Raw genomic sequence first — 20,564 nt, 5'->3', positions numbered from 1 at the left:
TGACCTTGATCCCTGCCCCACCTCCCGGCCCCGGAGGTCACCAGACCCCCTCCTCACCCACCCCGTCCAGTCCTCTCTAGTGTCGGTTCCGGACAGGTATGCCCCTTGCGAAAACTGAGTCAGGCCTTCGGGTCCAGGAGGAGGACTTGGGAGGGCTCGCCAGCAAGCGAGTTCTGCTCAGACCCCTGGGCTAGTGGACAGTATCCCTAAGCCTGCTGCTGCTAAGTCGCTTCAGTCGTGTCCGACTCTGTGCGACCCCATAGACGGCAGCCCACCAGGCTCCCCCGTCCCTGGGATTCTCCAGGCAAGAATACTGGAGTGGGTTGCCATTTCTTTCTCCAGTGCACGAAAGTGAAAAGTGAAAGTGAAGTCTCTCAGTCTTGTCCGACTCTTCGAGACCCCATGGACTGCAGCCCACCAGGCTCCTCCGTCCATGGGGTTTCCAGGCAAGAGTACTGGAGTGGGGTGCCATTGCCTTCTCCATCCCTAAGCCTAGTCACTCAATAAGTCAGTGGGCGGGAAAAATCAGAGGCGCTTGGGCGGGGCCGGAGAATTGTCCAATCAGGGGCACAAGGGGGCGGGTCTCGGAAAACCTTCCAGTCAGGAGCCCCGGCAGTAAAAATGTTCGAAGATTGCCCAATCAGACCGGTGAGGTGTGAAGCATCTCCCAGTCATAATCCCGGACGAAGAGAGTGTCAGGAGCACCGTCCAATCAGGGCCGGGGGCGGGCACGCTTGCTGCCCGAGTGCGGGTAGTTCTCTGGGGGCCTTGGCGCTGCTGCGCCCCTGCCCGGCGGCCTCAGGTGTCAGGTCCCTGTGACTCTCACCTGCCCGGGCCGCGGGGAGGACTCCCGGGAGAGCCCGGAGCCGGGAAGAGATGGTGAGTGAGCGGGGCCGGGCCCAACATCGGGAAGGGCTGATTTGAACCGGCTAGAAGCGGTCCCGGGGTGGGGTCCCGTCGTCCTGTCCGGTCCCCGCGTGTGTGTCAGCGGTCTCAGAACTACCCGGGTGACCCAGATGTTCACAGCTGCCTTCCGCACAGAGCCCCGAGAACACCAGCCCCTGGTCGGTTCCTCCCAGCGGACAATGTGCAGGAGCGGACGGGGAGCTTGGGGAGACCTGCTTGGGGACCTTGGACTGGGAGGGGTCACCTGGTAGGTCCTCGGTCCTGAGTGACCCCAACTCCAGCCCTCATTTCTTGGAGGGACACTAGTTGTCAGCTGACCGGACGCCTGAGGGGGAAAGACAAATAATTCCTGACCCGTGGGTTCCCACAAGGGAAGTGAGAAAAACTAACGCCAAGGTCAAGGAAAGCGCATTACCAGGTGGGGCAGCACCCCTTAAACCGCCACCCCCGCCCCAAGCAAAATGCACAGGCGACACAGAGGGGACACTGCTGGTGTCCTTTGTTCAGAGAGCACTTCAGTGAGCGATGGGGGAGGGGTGCCCCACGTGGTGGCGTGGCTGCACTTGACCCTTGGGTCATCTTTGTCTGGGGACCAGTACAGCGCTGCCTCTCCCTGGGTTTGTTACCTTGAAAAGATGTGTTCGCTTACTGGAACCTCAGATTTTCAGCAAATGTAAAATACATCTAATTAATACAGCGGGAAACAGAAAATAAAATATTTTCAAAGGGGTGAGTTACAGAAGAGAAAAAAAGGAATTATCTTCCATTCCGTTTGTTAAACATTCTTTTAAAATCACCTGTCTGTGGTAAGTTTCTGAGGTCTGTCCCTTTGAGTTAACAAATGGAATTCTGGGGCATAGCCTCCAAAGTTCTGGGGAAAAGCATGTCAGAGAAATAGAGATTTCCCTTCCTGTACAGCTGCAGAGAAGTGAAGGAAATACCACATAGCATGATAGGTAAAGACGGTGAAGATTCACCCAAAAATATCAGTTACTTAATTTGTGACAGTAGATGCTATTGTTGTTTATTATCTGCAATACACTTTGCTTAAATCTGCAGTAAATTGTATATTATCCTTGAAAACCTGTGGGTATACATGGATCTTACTTAAACACCAGTTTGTCCTGTCCTTTGTGTCGAAGTGTCTGTCATTTCTGCTTGGCTCTCAGTGGCTGCGCTGTAGTGAATCAGGTCTCCTTTTAGACACTGGTCTGCTTTGGACTCTGTTCCTTAAGGTAGATCTAATGGCCCATTCCTCTGCCAATTCATCCTGTCGGGAGTGCTGCTGCTTTAAAATCCTTGCAGTGTGCCAGGCAGTTTCTCTCCTGGTTCTTCAGAATATTTTGACTGTTTAGGGGCATTTGTTCTCATTAGGATGGAAAATTAGTATTTGTTAAATCCTAAAAAAAAAAATCTGTTTGGGGATTTAATGGGATTTTATAAAGATCCTAGGTCTGTCTTGGGAGGATTGATATTTTGGTAACACTGATTTCTTTGTAAGAATGTGTGCCATCTTGTCATTTATTTCATTTTTCTTTGTTACTATCGTTAGTGTTTTTAAATTTTTCTATTTCTTTTTTTTTTAATGCATTATTTATTTATTTGGCTTCACGCATCTCAGTTGCAGCATTCGGGATATTTTAGTTGTGGCATGCGGGATCTAGTTCCCTGACCAGGAATTGAACCCGGGCTCCCTGCATTGGGAGCTAAAAGTCTTAGCCACTGGACTGCCAAGGTAGTCTAGTTATTAGGTTCTTTTTATAGACTTCATTAAACTTATTTGGTACTACTTCAATTTGGTTTTTACCATGGTGTGTGTTATCTTTTCAAAGTGACCTTTCCAGGGTCTTCCCTGGTGGTCCATTGGTTAAGATTCTGCACTTCCAACGCAGTGTATTGGGTTTGATTCCTGATCAGGGAAATAAGATCCCACATGCTGCATGGTGTGGTCAAAAAATAAAGTGACCTTTCCAATTTGCTGTTGCTTTTAATTAGAAAGGTAATGAAATTTATATTGAGTTTTTATCCTGAGATCTTGTTCAGTATCTTATTCTATGATTATCGTTTTGTTCTGTTAGTGTCATAAATGTACAGTTGTTTGAGTTAGACATTGAGACAACCTGTTTTCTAGTATTGCACATTTGTGCATTTTCTGGACTGGATCGCTAGTATAATGTTGACTAAGAGTTCAGCTGGCCACACTTCATTTGTATCTAATTGTCTTGGAGAAAACAGTGAACTTCATACAGTTTATATGTTCTTTTATTTTTTTTTTGAATTTTTTTTCTCACCTGTTTTCCTTTATCTAATCATGCATATTACCATCTGAGTGTTTTTTTATGAATGACTGTTGAATATTATAAAATGGCTTTCAGCAATGCTAAGATGATTAGAGGTAATTCCTATGAGTTGATTATAGTGTTTTCTGTTGTATAAGATAACATCAGTGCAGGAAAATGCATATGACATATATAGTTGACAGAAATATTGAAGAAAAAAAAATCCTCTGTGAAATGAAACTCAGCCCTCAATGCAGAACCAGCTTTCATACCAGACTGGAAATGAACCCAAATGACAGGCCCCTCACTCTCCAAATTCAACCAGTATGTTGAATATGTTGAATTATATCAAGATATATATGTGTTTGCGTGCTTGTGTGCTCAGTCATGTCCAACTCTTTGCGACCCCATGGACTGTAGCCTGCCAGGCTCCTCTGTCCATTTCTAGGCAAGAAAACTGGAGTAGGTTGCCATTTCCTTCTCCAGGAAATCTTTGGGACCTGGAGGGGGTGGGGAACCCAAGTTGCCTATGTCTCCTTTATTGCAGGCTCTCTAGGGTTCTTTTTATAAGGGTACTAATCCCATCCCTGGTCAGCTCCATAAGGCTCCACCTCCAAACACCATCACCTTGGGGATTAGGTTTCAACCTGAATTTGGTGGCGGAGGACACAGGCCCTCAGCCCACGGTAGTCCCCAAGACCACCCTGGGTTCAGAGATTTACTTGGTGGCTCCCCGGCTTCAGTGTGTAGCCGTGCTCACAGCTCTGATTTCTGACTGTGGGAATAAAGCAGAGTCAGCAGGAGAAAGGTGCCCAGGCCAGTTCCTGAGGAGACTGAGTGCAGGATCCCAAGGGTTCCCCACTCCCCGCCACAAAATCACACAGGGCAGGCTTCCTCCCTCCACCCCCCTGGCCTGTGGTGACAACGTGGGTGACGTGCCATCCACCCAGGACACTAATGAGAAGCTCAGTTACCAGGACTGTTGTGTTGGGCTGGTCATGTAGACACACCCTGTGATTAGTCCAAACTGAGATTCCAGACTTCCAGAAGGAAAGCTGATCTTCAGCATAAACCGTATTATTAGCATAAAAGGGCAGAGAAGCCACTGCTGTCAGGGTGGTAAGAATGCTGCCCAGACCCAAGTTCCCACATGCCAGCAGAAGGCCAGCCCTGCATGCCAGGCTAAAGAAAGGCTGGACAGCCCCTTGCCCTTCGCTTTGTCTAAACTTTTGCTTCAGCTCTAGGAACTGGTTTAACTTTTTTCCTCCTAATGCAGTACAGTCTTCTAACTTTTTCTCCCCACCCAAAGCTCACTTTTGGGAACTTGAGGGGTGTTTCACCTCCTGCCCAGAAGAGAGCAAAAATCAGAGATGTCACCTGGGCTGGACTTTGATTGTCCTCTCACTTGGCCAGCATGGCCATTGGCAGCTGGTATATTCAGTGAGCTGGCCCTCCTGGAGTTGGATTGCTCATTTTCACCTCGATCAACTTTTAACCTCACAGCAGACAGCTCAGTTGCCCTTTCACACCCCAGATGACCCCATCGTCGTCTGCTCCTCCTTCTTCCTCCACTTCCCAGACAGTGCTTTTCTCATATTTTAGTGAGTCTGGATTGTTTCAGCAAATCCCACTTCTGATGTGTCTGGTGACCACAGAACCACCTGTGGTCCTGCAGATAGGACTCACGTGACTCAGCACAAAGTTGTACTCATTACTAGAATTTATCACAACAAAAGGACAAAGCAGACTCAGCAAAGGGAAAAGGCCCATGAGGAGAAATCTGAAGAAAACCAGGTGCAGGCTTTTAAGAGTCCTTTCCCAGTGGAGTCACACATAACACACCTCACAGCCCAGGTTGTGGCAGCACGTGAAATACTATTCTCTGGAGGCTCATTAGGGACTCAGTGCCCTGGGGTTTTTATTGACAGCTGATCTTGTAAGCATCCTGTGCCCAGCACAGACCCAAAGCCCAGATGCCCAAACAAGCAGCAGGTGCTCAGCATTAACTATCAGTTTAGAGACAGGGAATAATAATTATGGTGGTGTGAAACCTTCAAAAATTAAGTTCCCAGACGCCAGCCAAGGCCAACTTTGCCTCCTCGCCAGCAGTCATTGCCAGGGATCAAGTTAAGGTTTGCAGTGTTCACTCTTTTCCTGCACGTTCAGTAGAGGAAACACTACAGGCAGCTGTATCAGGAGCAACTCACCTGACTCGAGAAGCTCCTGCACAATAGGGATATTCCTGTTATGCTGCTGCTCTGTTGAATAGGTACTAAATTCTGGCATCAGAATTGTTGCAGAAGAGTGTTTTCTTTCCTCTGCTCATGGAATGTCACTGGGTTGATGAACTTTAGAAACAAAACAAAACAGGGCTTAAGGGAGGCATGCAGCTCAGTGGTTCCTGTGCTTAGGAGTTGGCCCGACTTGCTCATGTGCCCACCGGGGGAGGGACATGGACATAAGAGAAACTGAGAGTGCAGCCTCTAGGTTGGTTTGTGTGGAATCGCTGTCTCCTGGAACTTGAGGCAAGGCAGTGTTTCCTTTGTAGGAAGCCACTGGAATCCTTTATGTATTATGTAGTCAAGGGTAAATTCACTGTCAAATGTTTCTGATGTTAAAGTCCTTTGCAAAGTAGGACTCCTAACCTTTTCCTCAAGGTCATCAAGGGTACTCTTTTATGACTGCTGTAGAAGAGCATCATGGAATGTGTGTGGTGTGTGTGTGTGAGCTCAGAACTGCTGAGCAGCAGCACTGGCTCAGGAGTGTAGAGAATATATGGAATTCTTACTTCCTATCATCATGAAAATAGAGAAAAAGAGTAGAAACTGGGCTGGTGATAACTATTACACAGAAAAGTTAAAATTAATGCTTATTCCAAAGAAATATTTTATTCAGCCAGTTGGACTGTCCTTATGGCCTGGAGTTCTTCAAGACAATATGGCTAGCTGGCCCTTGCAGCGTGTTGGGTTCCCACAGGCCCATTGGCCTCTCATATTTGGTTGGGGGAAAAGAAGAAAATGTCCAGTCCTTCACTGTGCGTTTTTAAGAATTATTTATTTATTTTTGCCCATGCCGTGTGGCAGTGTGGGATCTTAGTTCCCTGACTAAAAATTGAACCTGTGCTCTATGAATTGCAAGTACAGAGTCCTAACCACTGGACTAGGGAAGTCCCACCTTCATTGTGCTTTTATTCCTTTGAACCTCATTCAAGCTGACCTTGAGCTTCATGTGCTTATGAATGGTGTGCTGTAGGAAGAAGCTATAAATTCTCTTGTGTCGCAAGGGGTTTGACAGTTCTTAAAATGCAAATATTGTAATGAACACATGTGTATGTATGGATGGGTCCCTTCACAGTTTACCTGAAACAATCACAGCATTGTTAATTGGCTGTGCATGCATGCTAAATCGCTTAGCCTGCCAGGCTCCTCTGTCCAGGAGATTCTCTAGGCAAGAATACTGGAGTGGGTTGCCATGCCCTCCTCCAGGGGATCTTCCTGACCCAGGGATTGAACCCATCTCTCTTACATCTCCTGCATTAATAGGTGGGTTCTTTGCCATTCACAGCACTTAGGAAGCCCTTAATTGGCTATACTGCAATACAAAATGTTTTTGGTGTTAAGAAAATAAAGTTTTAAAAAATGGAAATATTGTTTCATTTGTATAGTACTTTCATTTCTCCAACATGATCTGAATCCTTTGGTTAGAGAAGAGTAAGACTTGAAGTGGTCACAGAAGAAATGTAGAGGTAAGTTGAATGTGTTAGTGGCAGTGATTTAGTTGCTAGTCATGTCTGACTCTTGCAACCCCATGGACTGTAGCCTGCCAGGTGCCTCTGTCCATGAAATTCCCCAGGCAAGAGTACTGGAGTGGGTTGCCATTTCTTTCTCCAGGGGATCTTCCTGACCCAGGGATCAAACCCAGGTTTCCTGCATTGCAGGCAGTCCCCTGCTTTGCAGACGGATTCTTTACCAACTGAATCACTAATGTGTGAGGGTGGGAGTGTGGACATAAAGTTAGGAGGTGTGACGACTGAGTCACAGAGTGAGTGTTTGGTGACCACAAAATCTTGAGCTTCCTGTGACTTGAGCCCAATTGCTCAGTGTCGTGAATCGCATCCAAGCTCCTGCACATATCTTGGTTGTTTTAGGACTCGGTGGTCTTCGAGGATGTGGCTGTGAACTTCACCCTGGAGGAGTGGGCTTTGCTGGATTCTGCTCAGAAGGAGCTCTACAAAGATGTGATGCTGGAGACCTTCAGAAACCTGGCCTTAGTGGGTAAGAATGATGTCATTCTTTCACTTAGTTATTTAGAGACAAGCATATCTGGCACATCACTGTTCTGAGATATAGAATGTAGGAAGGAAATATGTTAACTAATAAGACAGATGTGGTCACAACTATCATAGAATCTACCCACAAAAAATGTGAATCTGTGTATTGAACTGAGTTTTTCTTTCTGTAAAGAAAGCTCCCTTAGTATCACTAGTAGATACAGGTTTCATGGGGCCTTGGAGGTCCCAGTAAGTTCTATTTTAGAACCTTGAGAGAATTTTACTGTGTTTATTAAAGTACTCACCATTTTGGCCCCATGTACTTGTTTTTGATGAAGTCTTGACACAGATAAATGCCTCAGTTTCTTTCTTGGCTATCAGGTACCTTATTTCTTGTAAAATTTGTTCCCTTTTTGCTTTCAGATGATGAGACTCAATGTAAGGCCAATGGCTCAGTTTCTCAGCTGGATATTTATGGGAATAAAATATCCAAAGAACATACAATATCAAAGTTCACTGGAAATGATTCCTGGCCCTTTGTCTTAGGAAAAATTTGGGAAGAACTCAGCATTGAAGATCAGTACAAATACCAGAGTAGACACCCGAGGTGAGTTGCACTCAGAGAAAGCAGTATTTCAGGAGGGAGTCTTAGCATGTCATGAAGTTTAAAAAGCAAACAAAGCACACGTAAGCCTAGGTCAGATTTGTTTATTCATAGATATTTTCATGAAGATTTTTTTTTAAATTGACATTGATGTTGTGTTAGAAACAGTTGAAAACAATCAGCTGGAGAGACCATGTTTAAGAAACACTTGTTTTTGTGATGGTTGCAGTTGAGCCCCCTTTCGTGGCATTGAGTTCATTCCACTTTAAAAGAAGTCAAATCAGTGAGAAAATTTACCCATTCAGTGAAATCCGTGAAAGTATAATCCTTGTGTGTGTGTGTGTGTGTGTGTGTGTGTGTGTGTGTGCTCAGTCATGTCTAACTCTTTGCAACCCCATGGACTGTAGCCCACCAGGCTCCTCTGTCCATGAAATTCTCCAGGAAAGAATACTGAAGTGGGTAGCCATTTCCTCCTCTAGAGGGTCTTCCCGACCCAGGGATTAAACCCATGTGTCTTTTGTGTCCTGCATTGGCAGGCAAATTCTTTATCACTGTACCACCTGGGAAGCCCTGTAATCCTTGTACTTACTAATAAATTATTATTAGTCAAACCATTTATAACATACTTCTCATGTTTAACAGAAATCATGTGGTGGAAAAACTCCATGAAAGTAATGATCAGTGTGGGGAAAGCTTCAGTCAGATTCCAAATCTTAACCTGTACCAGAAAACTCTCACTGGAGTAAAACGGTATGAATACAGCGCATACAAAAAAGCCTTCATGCATCGTTCACTCAAGAATCACAGCATTGCTTGCACTGGACATAAACCGTATAAGTGTCAGGAATCTGGGCAGGCCTACAGTTGTCATTCACACCTAAGGACTCATGTGAGGATCCATAATGGAGAAAGGCCCTTTGTGTGTAAATTATGTGGAAAAACCTTTCCGCGTACTTCTTCCCTCAACCGGCATATCAGGATTCATACTGCTGAGAAAACCTACGAATGTCAGCAATGTGGGAAAGCGTTCATTGATTTTTCAAGTCTTACTAGTCATGTGAGAACTCACACTGGAGAGAAACCATATCAATGTAAGGAGTGTGGGAAAGCTTTCAGCTACTCCTCAACTTTTCGAAGACACATGGTAACACACACTGGAGAGAAGCCCTACAAGTGTATGGAATGTGGGGAAGCCTTCAGCTACTCCTCAACGTTTCGAAGACACATGATATCACATACTGGGGAGACACCACATAAATGTCAGGAATGTGGGGAAGCCTTCAGTTATTCCTCAGCTTTTCGAAGGCACATGATAACACACACGGGAGAGAAACCCTATGAATGTAAACAGTGTGGGAAAACCTTCATTTATCTCCAGTCCTTTCGAAGACATGAAAGGATTCACACTGGAGAGAAGCCCTACGAATGTAAGCAATGTGGAAAAACCTTCATCTATCCCCAGTCATTTCGAAGACATGAAAGGACGCACGGTGGAGAAAAACCCTATGAATGTGACCAGTGTGGAAAAGCATTCAGCCACCCATCCTCCTTTCGAGGACACATGAGGGTGCACACTGGAGAGAAACCTTACAAGTGCAGTCAGTGTGGGAAAACTTTCAACTGGCCCATATCCTTACGAAAACACTTGAGAACTCACACTAAAGAGAAACCCTACGAATGTAAACAGTGTGGAAAAGCCTTCAATTTGTCTGCTTGCTTTCGAGAGCATGTGAGAATGCATCCTGGAGACAAGTCTTATGAATGCAAGCTATGTGGGAAAACCTTCTACTGTCACCTCTCCTTACAGAAACACATGAGAAGGCACACCGCCGAGAAGCTTTATGAATGCGAGCAATGCCAGAAAGCTTTCAGTTGGCCCGAACTTTTGCAACAGCATGTGAGAACGCATACTGCGGAGAAACCTTACGAATGCAAGGAATGTGGTAAAGTGTTCAAGTGGCCCTCGTCCCTACCAATACATATGAGAATGCACACTGGAGAGAAACCGTACGAATGTAAGCAGTGTGGGAAGGCCTTCAGTTGTTCCTCATCCTTAAGAAGACATGCGAGGATACATACTGTGGAGAAACACTACGTATGTAATGGGGAAAATCCTCCTGCAAATGAATTCAGGCACAGTGCTTCAGAAAATTCACACCAGGAGAGAAATGTTATAAAAGTTGGAAATCTGGTATTGCCTTTATGAGTCCCTCATCATGGAAGTGGATCCATATGGAGTGTATTTCTAGTTCTTTTTGATGAAAATTAACTGTTAAAGTACTCCCTTAAGTACATAAAATTTGTAGGTAGTGGGGATTTTTTTTTATGTTTTAGGAAATAAAACATTTATCTTTCCAGTTGGACTCATGGGTGATTTGCAGTGTATTTTTAATATATACACTATATATATATATAGTTTAGAGCAACTACCCATTGTGGGGCTTGAACCCATGATCCTGGGATTAAGAGCCTGATGCTCTACCAACTGAGCTAGCCAGGCAGTTAAATATATAGTTTAATATCTTAGTTGTTTAAATTGTCCTTTAAGGGGTCATTACAACAATGACATTGTGGTATTTGTTGAAATTTTCCTACTGGCTTAGTGTGGCAGATACTGGATAATCAACTATTACATATTTTCCACCATGGTATTGAGACAGCCTTTATTTATTTAGGCCAGTGGAGCCTTATTCCATTTTTCTTTAAAATAGTTGGTAGAAATTTGTAATTATGCAGATTTCTTCAAAGTGTATAGTCTCATGTGAATTGTTACTTTCAGCTTTTACACTTTGCTTTGTCTTCGCTTATGATTGTGAGTTAAAACTAGGTTTTTTATTTAAGGGACACTGTGATGTGACCATGAGATATCAAGTTCTGGATTGTGTTACATCAGCATGAGGAGTGTTACGAACTACAGTTCCCCAGATCCCTTCCCTTTATGATTCTGTGTCCAAATATACCAGAAGCCTATTGATGTGAGATTTGGAAGGCAGAAGTGAGGCCATTACTAAGATTTTGCAGTTTGTTGTTTAGTTGCTCAGTTATGTCTGACTTTTTTGTGACCCCACCAGATTCCTCTGTCCATGGGATTCCCCAGGCAAGAATACTGGAGTAGGTTGCCATTTCCTTCTCCAGGGGATCTTCTTGACCCAGGCATGGAACCTATGTCTCCTGCATTGGCAGGTGGATTCTTGACCACTGAGCCACCAGAGAATCCATAGATACATTTACTTACCACTAAAATAACCATTTTGGTTTCCTTATATTTTGAGGCATATTGTTGGGAAAAGGTCAAAGAGCTGCTTCTAGAACTGTTCCTTAAGATAGTATGCCTGAGGCAACACTTACTCATGGAAGAATTTCAGAGATTATTGCTGCTATCAAGTCCTGGGGGATACAAGGACTTTTTTTTTTTTAACTAAACTTTTCTTTCAGTTTGGTGGTTATAAAAGCTATGAAAGGGGAGTTTGAAATATCACAGTCCTTTTTAAGGTGCTTTTTAAAAACTTGTAGTTGATTTACAATGTATTAATTTCTGCTGTATAACAGTGATTCATTTATATATATATGTGTGTGTGTGTGTGTGTGTGTATTCTTTTCATTTTCTTTTCCATTATGGTTTATCACAGTCATTGAATATAGTTCCTTGTGTTATATAGTAGGATCTGTTTGTTTATATTATTATTGATACATTATTATTGACTAAAGTCCTTACAGGCTAGTGCTGAAGTTCTAACTTCAACCCCAGGTATTTTAATTGGCAAACAACCTGATACCCTATGAACCACATACACCCAAATCAGGTCATAGGATTTAATTCTATTTGCTGACTTCCCTGACAGTGCAGTGATTAAGACTCTGCGCTTCCACTGCAGGGGCACAGGTTCATTCCTGCTTGGGGAACTAAGATCCTTCATGCCACATGGTGCCCCTACCCCCCCCCCGCCCAAAAAGGTATTTGTAAGTCATGCTACTATGCCCACCTTTGTCTTCAGATTCTGCAAGTGGCTCAGCCTCTATGGCTGTGTCATAGAACCACAAAAGTCTGATGCATAGCAACCCAGGTTGGTATCCACTGGGGTATCACCGCAGGCCACATGGCCCTGAAACCAGACCCTCCAGAAGCTGCAGGAGTCATCCTTTAAGAAATGTATCTAGGGCTTCCCTGCTGGCTCAATAGTTAAGAATCCACCTGCCAATGCAGGAGTCATGGGTTTGATCCCTGGTCCGGGAAGATCCCACGTGCCAGGGAGCAACTAAGCCCATGCACAACAACTACTGAGCCTGTGCTGTGCAGCAAGTGAAGCTGCTGCAATGAGAAGCCACTGGACTGCAACTGGAGAAAAGCCTGCCGCAGCAAGGAAGACTCAACACAGCCAAAAGTAAAGAATTTTTTTAAATGAAATTGTCTTATAAAAACAAATACATCTGATTTAAAAAAAAAATCTATAGACTTATTAAAGAGGAATCTTATTCACAGAGTGCTGCCAGAGGACTGAGGCTGGGGCCTGAGATGGGCCGGGGCCAGCGTCTGCAACCACAGAGCAAAGGGCTTTTCCCATCTGTGTGAAGAGGGGAAGCAGGATGAAAGTTGGGCTAGTGAGGGGCTATGCGGATTCTGAGACCAGCAGGACTGGACGGGGGCCTCCTGGATACCTTGGAGAAGCTGACCAGGGGCTTGCTTGTTCAGAACCTCACTGTTGCTCAGACAGGGGTTGGGGGTGAGGGGCTGCGATCCAGCGTTCCCATTCCCTGTGGGGAGGGAGCCTGATACGGTGGGCTATGAAATAGAACTCAAAAGAACTTGGTCAAGCCCAGATTGGGAGCCAGGTCAGGAGAGTGGGGCCTCCTGGTGCCAAAGGCCACAAGTCAAACACGGTGGGATCCTGGCTTATACACGGGCGTGAATGTCTTTGTTCTTAAATGGCACAGACCCACAGTGACTTCACCCCCGGACCATTGGCCCCTGAGGTCACCAGGCTCTCCTGGCCCATCTCATCCAGTCCCGACCCTGGACAGGGGTGTCTCCGCGGGGCAAGTAAGTCAGGACTTCTCGTTCCAGGTCCACCTGCCCGGGAACAAGTTCTGCCAGGAACCCACGTTCCGGGCTAGCGAGTCCAGGTATCTAGAAGGAGGCCGGGAAGGGATGGGCTGAAGCCGAAAACCGCACTTCCGCCCGGCAATAAGCACCTGACAAAGGTTCAGAGTAAACACTGAAGCCTGGAAGGACAGTAACACTGTCCAGTCAGGGGAGGCGGGAGCCAGCCCAGGAGAATAACCAGAACTGCTGGGGAGGTGTCAGGGTAACTGCTGGGGTGAGTGTCAGGAGTACCATCCAATAAGATCGCCACTTCCCGGAGAACCATTCAATCAAGGGCTGCGGGGGCGGGTCTTGCGTATACACGAAGGAGGAGTGCGTGGGACACCGTCCAATTAAAAGAGCGGAGGCCCAGAATTCCGTCCTTCAGCCCGCGCAGGCGTCGCGCGCTTCAGACCTGGGTGCTCCCGCATGCCTGAGGGGTGCGGCCCCAGGTGTCCTGTTTTCGTGGCCCCGCGGGCTTCGGGAAGGATGCTCTGGAGATCCAGGAACTGGCAGATATGGTGAGTTCTCTGGCCGGAGCCGGAGACCGGCTGGGGCTGATTAGGACCCGCTGGGAGCTGAGGCAGGTCCGGGTCTCCGGCGCCCCCTCCTCTAGATAGCGACCCAGGTCTCCCCCTCGACTCCGTCGTCCTGTCCCTTCCCTTCCCCTCTTGAGGGGGAGTCTCGGCCTGAGAAGGCGCCCCTTGGGGATCCCGGGGAGGACCGGGTGACCCGGGCAGTGGTCAGGGGCTGGGTTGAGGGGACCCGTCCTGACCTGACAGATGCAGTCATATCCCTATCAGGTAAGAAGGTGCTTTATTCCCATTAAAAAACAAAATTCAACGAAGTAAGTTTCCAAGCTCTTACTGGTTTTATTCAGTCATTCGTGAATCTGGCAGCTTCCCATCCAGCACAAAAGGGCGCTGCGGGTTGAAAGTCTCCTGTAGGCAGAAATGAGCTGGTCGAAGGAAGCAGCGAAAGTGGGTTTTTGTCTGTGGCAGGTTCCTTTACTCTAAGGAGGGCGCGGGTCTGCCAGGCAGATCGCCTCCCTGTGCCGACCAGGTAATTCCTGATTGACTGCTTTCAAATTCCATTTCTGGGAGAGGCTGAAACTCTTCAGTTCAGCCAGCTCAGTGTCTTGGGACTCAGCATAAGTGACTCCATTTGGGGCTGTGGGCTTGTTTTAATATCCCAGAGATTTGAAATAGTAACAGGACTCCAATCTCAACATATGTCCCAGGGTCTCAGACGAAACAGAAAAGGGTTTTCTGTTCTGGGTGAAGAGGGTGAGAGCGAGGCTGTTTAACAGTCTGGGGTCTCTCTGGGGTCAGTGCATTCTCAGCCCAGATGGGGAGAAGGGGAGCTTTATTCTGCATCTCAGTGCTTCTTGAGGATGGGCAGGGGGAGCTGGTGACCAAAAAGTCAGGGGAAAGTTTGGGTTAGAAATGGGCAATTGTGAATCCTGGGTCAAATGAAAAATTCAAACTTCCTAAGCGTGCACTTTCATACTTTCATTCAAGTGTGTTATTGCCCCAGGGGTGGGGGGGATCTGTTCCTCCAGGCACATGGGGCATGGGGCTCTGCAGGAGGGAGGACATTTGACCCTAAGATCTGTAAGTGTCTCAAAAGGTAGAGAGAGTTTATTTTACACAGAGGAGTAATTTGCTGTAGCAAAATAATGGAACCTGGGACTTCCCTGGTGGTCTAGTGGTTAAGAAACCTCCTTCCAATGCAGGGGATGTGGGTTTGATCCCTGGTCTGAGGATTAAATCCCACATGCCACAGAGCAACTAAGACCCAATGCAGCCAAAAATAATTAATTTTTAAAAAATAATGGAACCCCAGGAGAGGGGTCATGGGAAACTGATCTACAGCCAGTAGATCTGAAGAAGCACAGGTGACGGTCTGATCCTGAGACTGGCATCTAAAGTGTGTGTGTGTCTGGGGGTTGGAGGCAGTCTTGAGGGACTGAGCCTTTAACCTGTAGAATCTGATGCCATCTCCAGGTAGAGCGTGTCAAACCCCAGTTTCAAGGGTAGGAAACCCAGCTGGAGTCACAGAGAATTGCCTGGTATGGGGAGAAACCACGACATATTGGTGACCAGGAGTCTCTGAAGTGAAGTGGTCTCCGTGAGGGTAAAGAGACACAGAGGGAAGAAACACACAGGAGGGAAAACTGAGTTTTCCCTTCCAAGCACGCAAGAAGGAAGAGCTAGTTTTCCCTTTACCAGGCTTCACCACATCATCGACCCAGCCCGTCCTCTGGGAGATTCTCCTTGCTGACTCCATGTGTCTCCCAGCTCTCAATCTGGGACTTTTAAAAGTTCTTTCTTATCTTTTTTCTTACTTGATGGGGCCATGTTAAGAGTTTCCACAAGAATAATATGGCTTATGGATGGTTCAGGATGGTGGGCGGACTCTTCTCCAGGCACTGTCCTTGGCTGATGCAATCAGTACACGGGTGGTGATGAGTGAGCATGGCTGACCCGCTCTGCTCTAAGCCAGCACCTCCACGATGGAGGCTGGGGCCACGTTTCTATCCAGGAAACCTCTATTAAGGCAACTGTGGGATCACCATTTTCACTCTGTAGTACTGAAAGCAAATCAGACTGAATTCCGAAAAACTTTCCTTGCATTTCCCTGATGATTCATGTTGAACATCTTTTCATGAACTTTTGTTTTCTCTTTTTTTTTTTTTCCTTTTCATGAGCTTATTGACCATTTATATTTCTTCTTTGGAAAAGTGTCTGTTCAAAAGTTAGGTATCAGCATCTCCTGGATGCCCTTTAGCATTTCATTCCCTCTGTTTCTAGTTTGCTGAGTATTTTTATCAAGAAAAGATGATGTGGGGTTGTTTTAATTCCCTTTCTTAAAAAGCATTATGATGAGATATTTTGCATTTTTTTTCCAAAAATAATTTTATTTATTTATTTTTGACTGTGCTGGGTCTTCACTGCTGCTGGGACTTTTCTCTAGTTGTGGCCAGTTGGGGCTACTCTCTAGTTGTGTGTGGGTTTATCATTGCAATGGCTTCTCTTGTTGTGGTGCATGGGCTTATTTGCTCCATGGGTCAAACTAGTGTCTTCTGCATTGGCAGGCAGATTGTTTACCACTGAGCCACTAGGGAAGCCCTTTCTAATTCCTTTTTTTTTTTTTCCTTTGGTTGTGCTGGATCTTCGTGGCTGCTCTTGGACTTTTTCCAGTCACGGCAAGCAGGGGCTGCTCTTCATTGCCCAGGCTTCGCATTGCAGTGGCTTTTCTTGTTGTGAAGCACAGGCTCTAGGCACTCAACCTTCAGTAGCTACAGGTTGTGGGCTCCAGAGTGCTGGCTCAGTAGTTACCCATGGGCTTAGTTGCTTCACAGCATGTGGGATCTTCATGGACCAGGGATTGAACCCATATCCCCAACATTGGCCTGCAGATTCTTTACCCCTGAGCCACCAGGAAAATCCCAAAGGTGATGTGTTTTCACAGATAACCTTTTCTGAGTCTATTGAGGTGATCGTGTGGTTTTTTGTTCTTTATTAATAAAGTATATGATACCAGTGCTTTGTTTCGTTGAACCAAACTTTTTATTCCTAGAATAAATCCCACTTGGTCTTGGTGTTGAATCCTTTTTATATCTCAGTGGATTTGGATTGTTAACATTTTGTTGAGAATTTTTTTGTTTGTGTTTATATGGGATACTGCTTTGTAGCTTTCTTTATGTGTGATGTCTTTTTCTGGTTTTGGTATCAGCATAATGCTAGCCTCCTAGAAGGGGTTGGAAAGTGTCTCCCCACAATTCAATTTTGTATATGGATTCCCAATTATTAATACTAATGGTATTTAACATCTTTTCGTGTGTTTTTTGGCCATTTGTATATCTTCTTTGGAAAATTGTCTGTTTTTATGTTCCTTTAATGGACCGGAACTTGGGGGTACAGAGTCGACCGATAAGAAAAGAAGGAAGAAAAGAGGCTGATATTCCCTGGTTTACACAGTATGCCAATATAACTCTAGGACAAAGAGCACCATCTACGTAGGCTCAGGGTGCCCTCTCGAAGAGGTCTTGAAAGCCTGGGCAAATAAGTAGACACGATGGACACCTGTGCTCCGTGGAAACAGCCTGAAACGGGGAGAGAGAGAGAGAGAAAGAAAATGAAGAAAGACACGGTGACCAGTGCTCTGGTGGAACAAAGGCATTTATTAAACATATTGTGGGCATATATATACTCTCTTACCAGATAGCCCTTTTTAGCAGAGATAGGGATCAAAAGTCTAACAAGTCATCTAGAAAGCCAGAGGTTAGAATTATTCTCTAGAGAGGGGGTTGTAACAGTTACTTTACATATCAGAAAGGAGACTTGTAAATGGCTGCTGTTCACCATATGGAATTTCCATATGAATGAGATACATGAATTTCTATTATCCCCGAAAGCCGTCTTGCCAGCTCTCTGGCACGTGTATTCAGGTGCTGTTAAGGAACATAGAATTCATGCAAGACTGAAAACAGCACACAGGAAGCCTCCTGTTAAATGTAACCTGACAACTCCCCCTGTTTTATTATATTTGTAAAAAAAAAAAAGGTCCTGATCATGTGAGTTTGTTTAGTATAAACCAATCTTATAGAAAGGCAACGGTAAACAACAAATAAAGTCACCAAGACAAACACCAAAGTTACAGTTTCAGACCTGATGCTGTGAATAATATTTTGAAATCAACCTCGTGGCTATAGCCCAGATAATTAAACCGCTAGTTGCTCAGCTAAAGTCTCTAGGTTAGTGGAAGAAGGCAGACGTTTTAACAAGGAGTTCTTTTTGTACATACAGTGAGGCATTATTATGTATGTTTCATAAATGAATTTTGATTTGTACCCAGTTGTAGGTACTATGATTAGATTGAACAGGAATAACACAATATTGAGTAGAATCTCAATCACAATCAAAAGGGAATCATTTTTTAACAAGTATATAGTTAGCAATTAATACAGGTTACAGAAGGTAAAGTCTTATAAGCATGTCCTTGTAAAATGTCTGTTCCAAGCTTCAAGTTTTTAGTTGCTCGCGACAGGTTTCCAGGTGTCTCATAGTTTAGGCCCAATCTGTTTATTGATCTGAAGGCGAGGTGGGGAGATTTTTCTGTTAAGTCACTCAAGAAGTCCTTTGTCATGGTAATGAATTCTTTCCCTAAGGTTTTTGTAGTGTAACCATGGTTTACAATTTAAGCAAAGTCTGAAAGTCTTTTGGGAGGCAGGGCGAAAGCCCAAGTTTGTCGGAATTCTGTTGGTCCCAAGCACAAAGGAAGGACTTCATAACCTAGAGAAATGTTAATTAGTTTTTTCTTCTGCTTCAAGGTGTAAGGGCCCTTTAATGCTCTAGGAAGCAAGCATATGTATAGAGTCATTAGTAGAAACAACTGATCTTCTCGACATCCATTTTATCACCTGTAGTGAAAAAGGGGGTTGGGTATGAATGATTAATTTGCCTCGGGCGAAGTAGTGGCACAAGCAATCAGGCTAAGCATAGCTAGGAAAGTGTTTTCTGGATTCTGCGGCATTCCCTGTTGAGAGACCAAATTTTCAGCTCAATTAGTAAGGGTTTTTATTTGTCCCCAAGTGGGGAGGTTATAAGGTTGATGTCGCCGAGGGTGGTGCTTCCTGGAGATCTTTAGAGCTGCCATGGCCCGTATTAGAATTTCTTCCTCCTGGGGTTTTTGTTGTTTCATCTCTGTTTTGAAGGCTGGGGGCCCCCTTGGGTCGAATTTTCCGAAGGGGGAGCCATGTGAGCTCATTGGATCCATCTGGGGAGACACAAGAATACCCCTTTCCCTGTAAAATTAGTTTCCCGGATTTCCATTGTTTTGTTAACCCGTCTTGATACCAAATGGGCAGAGGAAGAGAAGTGTCCTTCAATTCCTCGAAATGTTTTTCTGCTCTTGTTAAAATCTCTCCCTGTGGTAAGTTTAAAAAATTTAAAACAAATAAAACTGTATTAACAATAGTTACAGGTTTAGAAAATATCTTATGTTGGAATCTAGTAAAGTCTGCTTTAGATAAAGACGAAAGTAGTGTTCCTGTGTATTCCCCCTTTTTTAATTTTTTTATTTGTAATTTTAGTGTGTGATGTGCTCGTTCAACTATACCTTGTGCCTGTGGATTATAAGGAATGCCTGTAATATGTTTAATAGAGAATGATTGTAAAAATTGTTTTAAGTGCCTAGAAATATAGACAGGGCCATTGTCTGTTTTAATAGAACTAGGAGTTCCCATTACCGCAAAACAAGCTAGTAAGTGAGTAATAACGTGTTGTGCAGCTTCACCGCGAAGAGGTGTGGCCCAAATAAAAGAAGAATTGGTATCAATACAGACATGTAAGAAAGAAGAAGGAGAAAGCTCAGGGCAATGGGTGACATCCCTTTGCCATAATTCATTAGGTTGCAAACCACGAGGATTAATTCCTTGTGCGATGGGTCAAAGATGTAATGGTCTACAAGTGGAGCATTTATTAATAATTTCTTTAGCCTGGCGGTATGGGATTTTCTATAGCTGGTGTAGGGAGCCAGCATTATTATGTAACAGAGCATGCTGTTCCTCCGGAGTAGCAAAAGAAACAAGTTTATCAGCTTGTACATTACCATAAGTCATAGGGCTGGGAAGACAGGAGTGTGCTCGGATATGGGTAATATAAATGGGATAAGTGCGGTTTATGATTAAGGATTGCAATTCGAAAAAAAGTTGTTGAATAATAGGTTGATTGGAGTTTATGGTGGAGGTTTCGATATTTTTTAATACAAAAACTGAATATGAGGAATCAGAGACTATATTAATGGGGTAAGGATGCAGGCAAATGACTTGAATAAGAGCATACAATTCATTTTGTTGAGCGGAATGAAATTTAGTATAAAAGACTTTATATTCCTTAAGAGACCAGAATGAAGCTTTGGCATTTTTAGTCCCATCTATATAAAAGACCTCAGCTTGTGGTAAAGGCTGTGAGCTGATAACGCGGGAAACAATAAATTTAGTATTTTTGAAGAAATTCCATAGCTTACCAGAAGGATAATGAAATGAAATTTCTCCAAAATATTCTAGAAAAGCTACTTGGAAATCGGTAGAAGTTTGTAATGCATTCTCAAATTGAGATTTATTGATAGGTATTACAATTTTATGAGGATCAGAGCCAATTAGAGTTTTAGTCCTATTTCTACCATTGATAATAATTAAAGCAATTAAATCAAGATAGGGTGTAGGTGACTTTATTCCCCTAAAACGGGTATAGATCCATTCTATTGGATGCTCTTGCTGAGCAAGAAGCCCTGTGGGAGAATGGAGAGAGGGGAGTATAAATAAATCTAGAGGTAAATCTAGCCTGATGCGAGTAAGAAACTGTTGTTGTAATTTATTTTGTACTAAATAGAGTTCCTCTCGTGCCTCTTGAGAAAGTG

At 44.6% G+C, this 20,564-nt stretch overlaps 2 protein-coding genes across 12 annotated transcripts in view; both read left to right on the top strand.

Annotated features, from left to right (window-relative positions):
• Nucleotides 1–26: 26 nt before the first annotated feature.
• On the top strand, nt 27–10,422 carry LOC145509996 (uncharacterized). Of its 10 annotated transcripts, XM_081499894.1 has the most exons (6): nt 762–879; nt 1,213–1,324; nt 6,850–6,930; nt 7,333–7,459; nt 7,879–8,062; nt 8,702–10,422. In XM_081499894.1, the coding sequence occupies exons 4-6, from the start codon at nt 7,426–7,428 to the stop codon at nt 10,263–10,265; spliced, it is 1,782 nt and encodes a 593-aa protein (XP_081356020.1). In that variant the 5' UTR covers nt 762–879; nt 1,213–1,324; nt 6,850–6,930; nt 7,333–7,425; the 3' UTR covers nt 10,266–10,422. The 10 variants fall into 10 exon arrangements, with proteins under 10 accessions (XP_081356021.1, XP_081356020.1, XP_081356026.1 ...); XM_081499895.1 differs by lacking the exons at nt 762–879; nt 1,213–1,324 and adding an exon at nt 27–96; XM_081499900.1 differs by lacking the exons at nt 1,213–1,324; nt 6,850–6,930 and having other exon boundaries at nt 8,002–8,062; nt 8,702–8,907; nt 8,962–10,422.
• Nucleotides 10,423–13,520: 3,098 nt separating this feature from the next.
• Nucleotides 13,521–20,564, top strand: part of LOC145509995 (uncharacterized) — a 39,584-nt gene continuing 32,540 nt past the window's right edge. For both annotated transcript variants that reach the window (XR_014056599.1, XM_081499886.1), the window contains exon 1: nt 13,521–13,660. The gene's annotated coding sequence lies outside the window, so the exon portion shown is untranslated. The remainder of the gene's footprint in view (nt 13,661–20,564) is intronic.

Source organism: Giraffa tippelskirchi, chromosome 6, assembly GCF_054371585.1.
Source record: "Giraffa tippelskirchi isolate mGirTip1 chromosome 6, T2T-mGirTip1v1.2.pri, whole genome shotgun sequence".
NCBI lineage: Eukaryota > Metazoa > Chordata > Mammalia > Artiodactyla > Giraffidae > Giraffa > Giraffa tippelskirchi.
The sequence above is the reverse complement of the archived record's forward strand: the minus strand, read 5'-3'. Positions and strand labels throughout refer to the sequence as shown.

Bases quoted from the DNA above. Each gene is read 5' to 3' on its own strand.
- LOC145509996 (XM_081499891.1), top strand. The intron at 7,460-7,878 runs GTAAGAATGATG...TTTTGCTTTCAG, and splicing joins CAGAAACCTGGCCTTAGTGG to ATGATGAGACTCAATGTAAG. The intron at 8,063-8,701 runs GTGAGTTGCACT...CATGTTTAACAG, and splicing joins TACCAGAGTAGACACCCGAG to AAATCATGTGGTGGAAAAAC.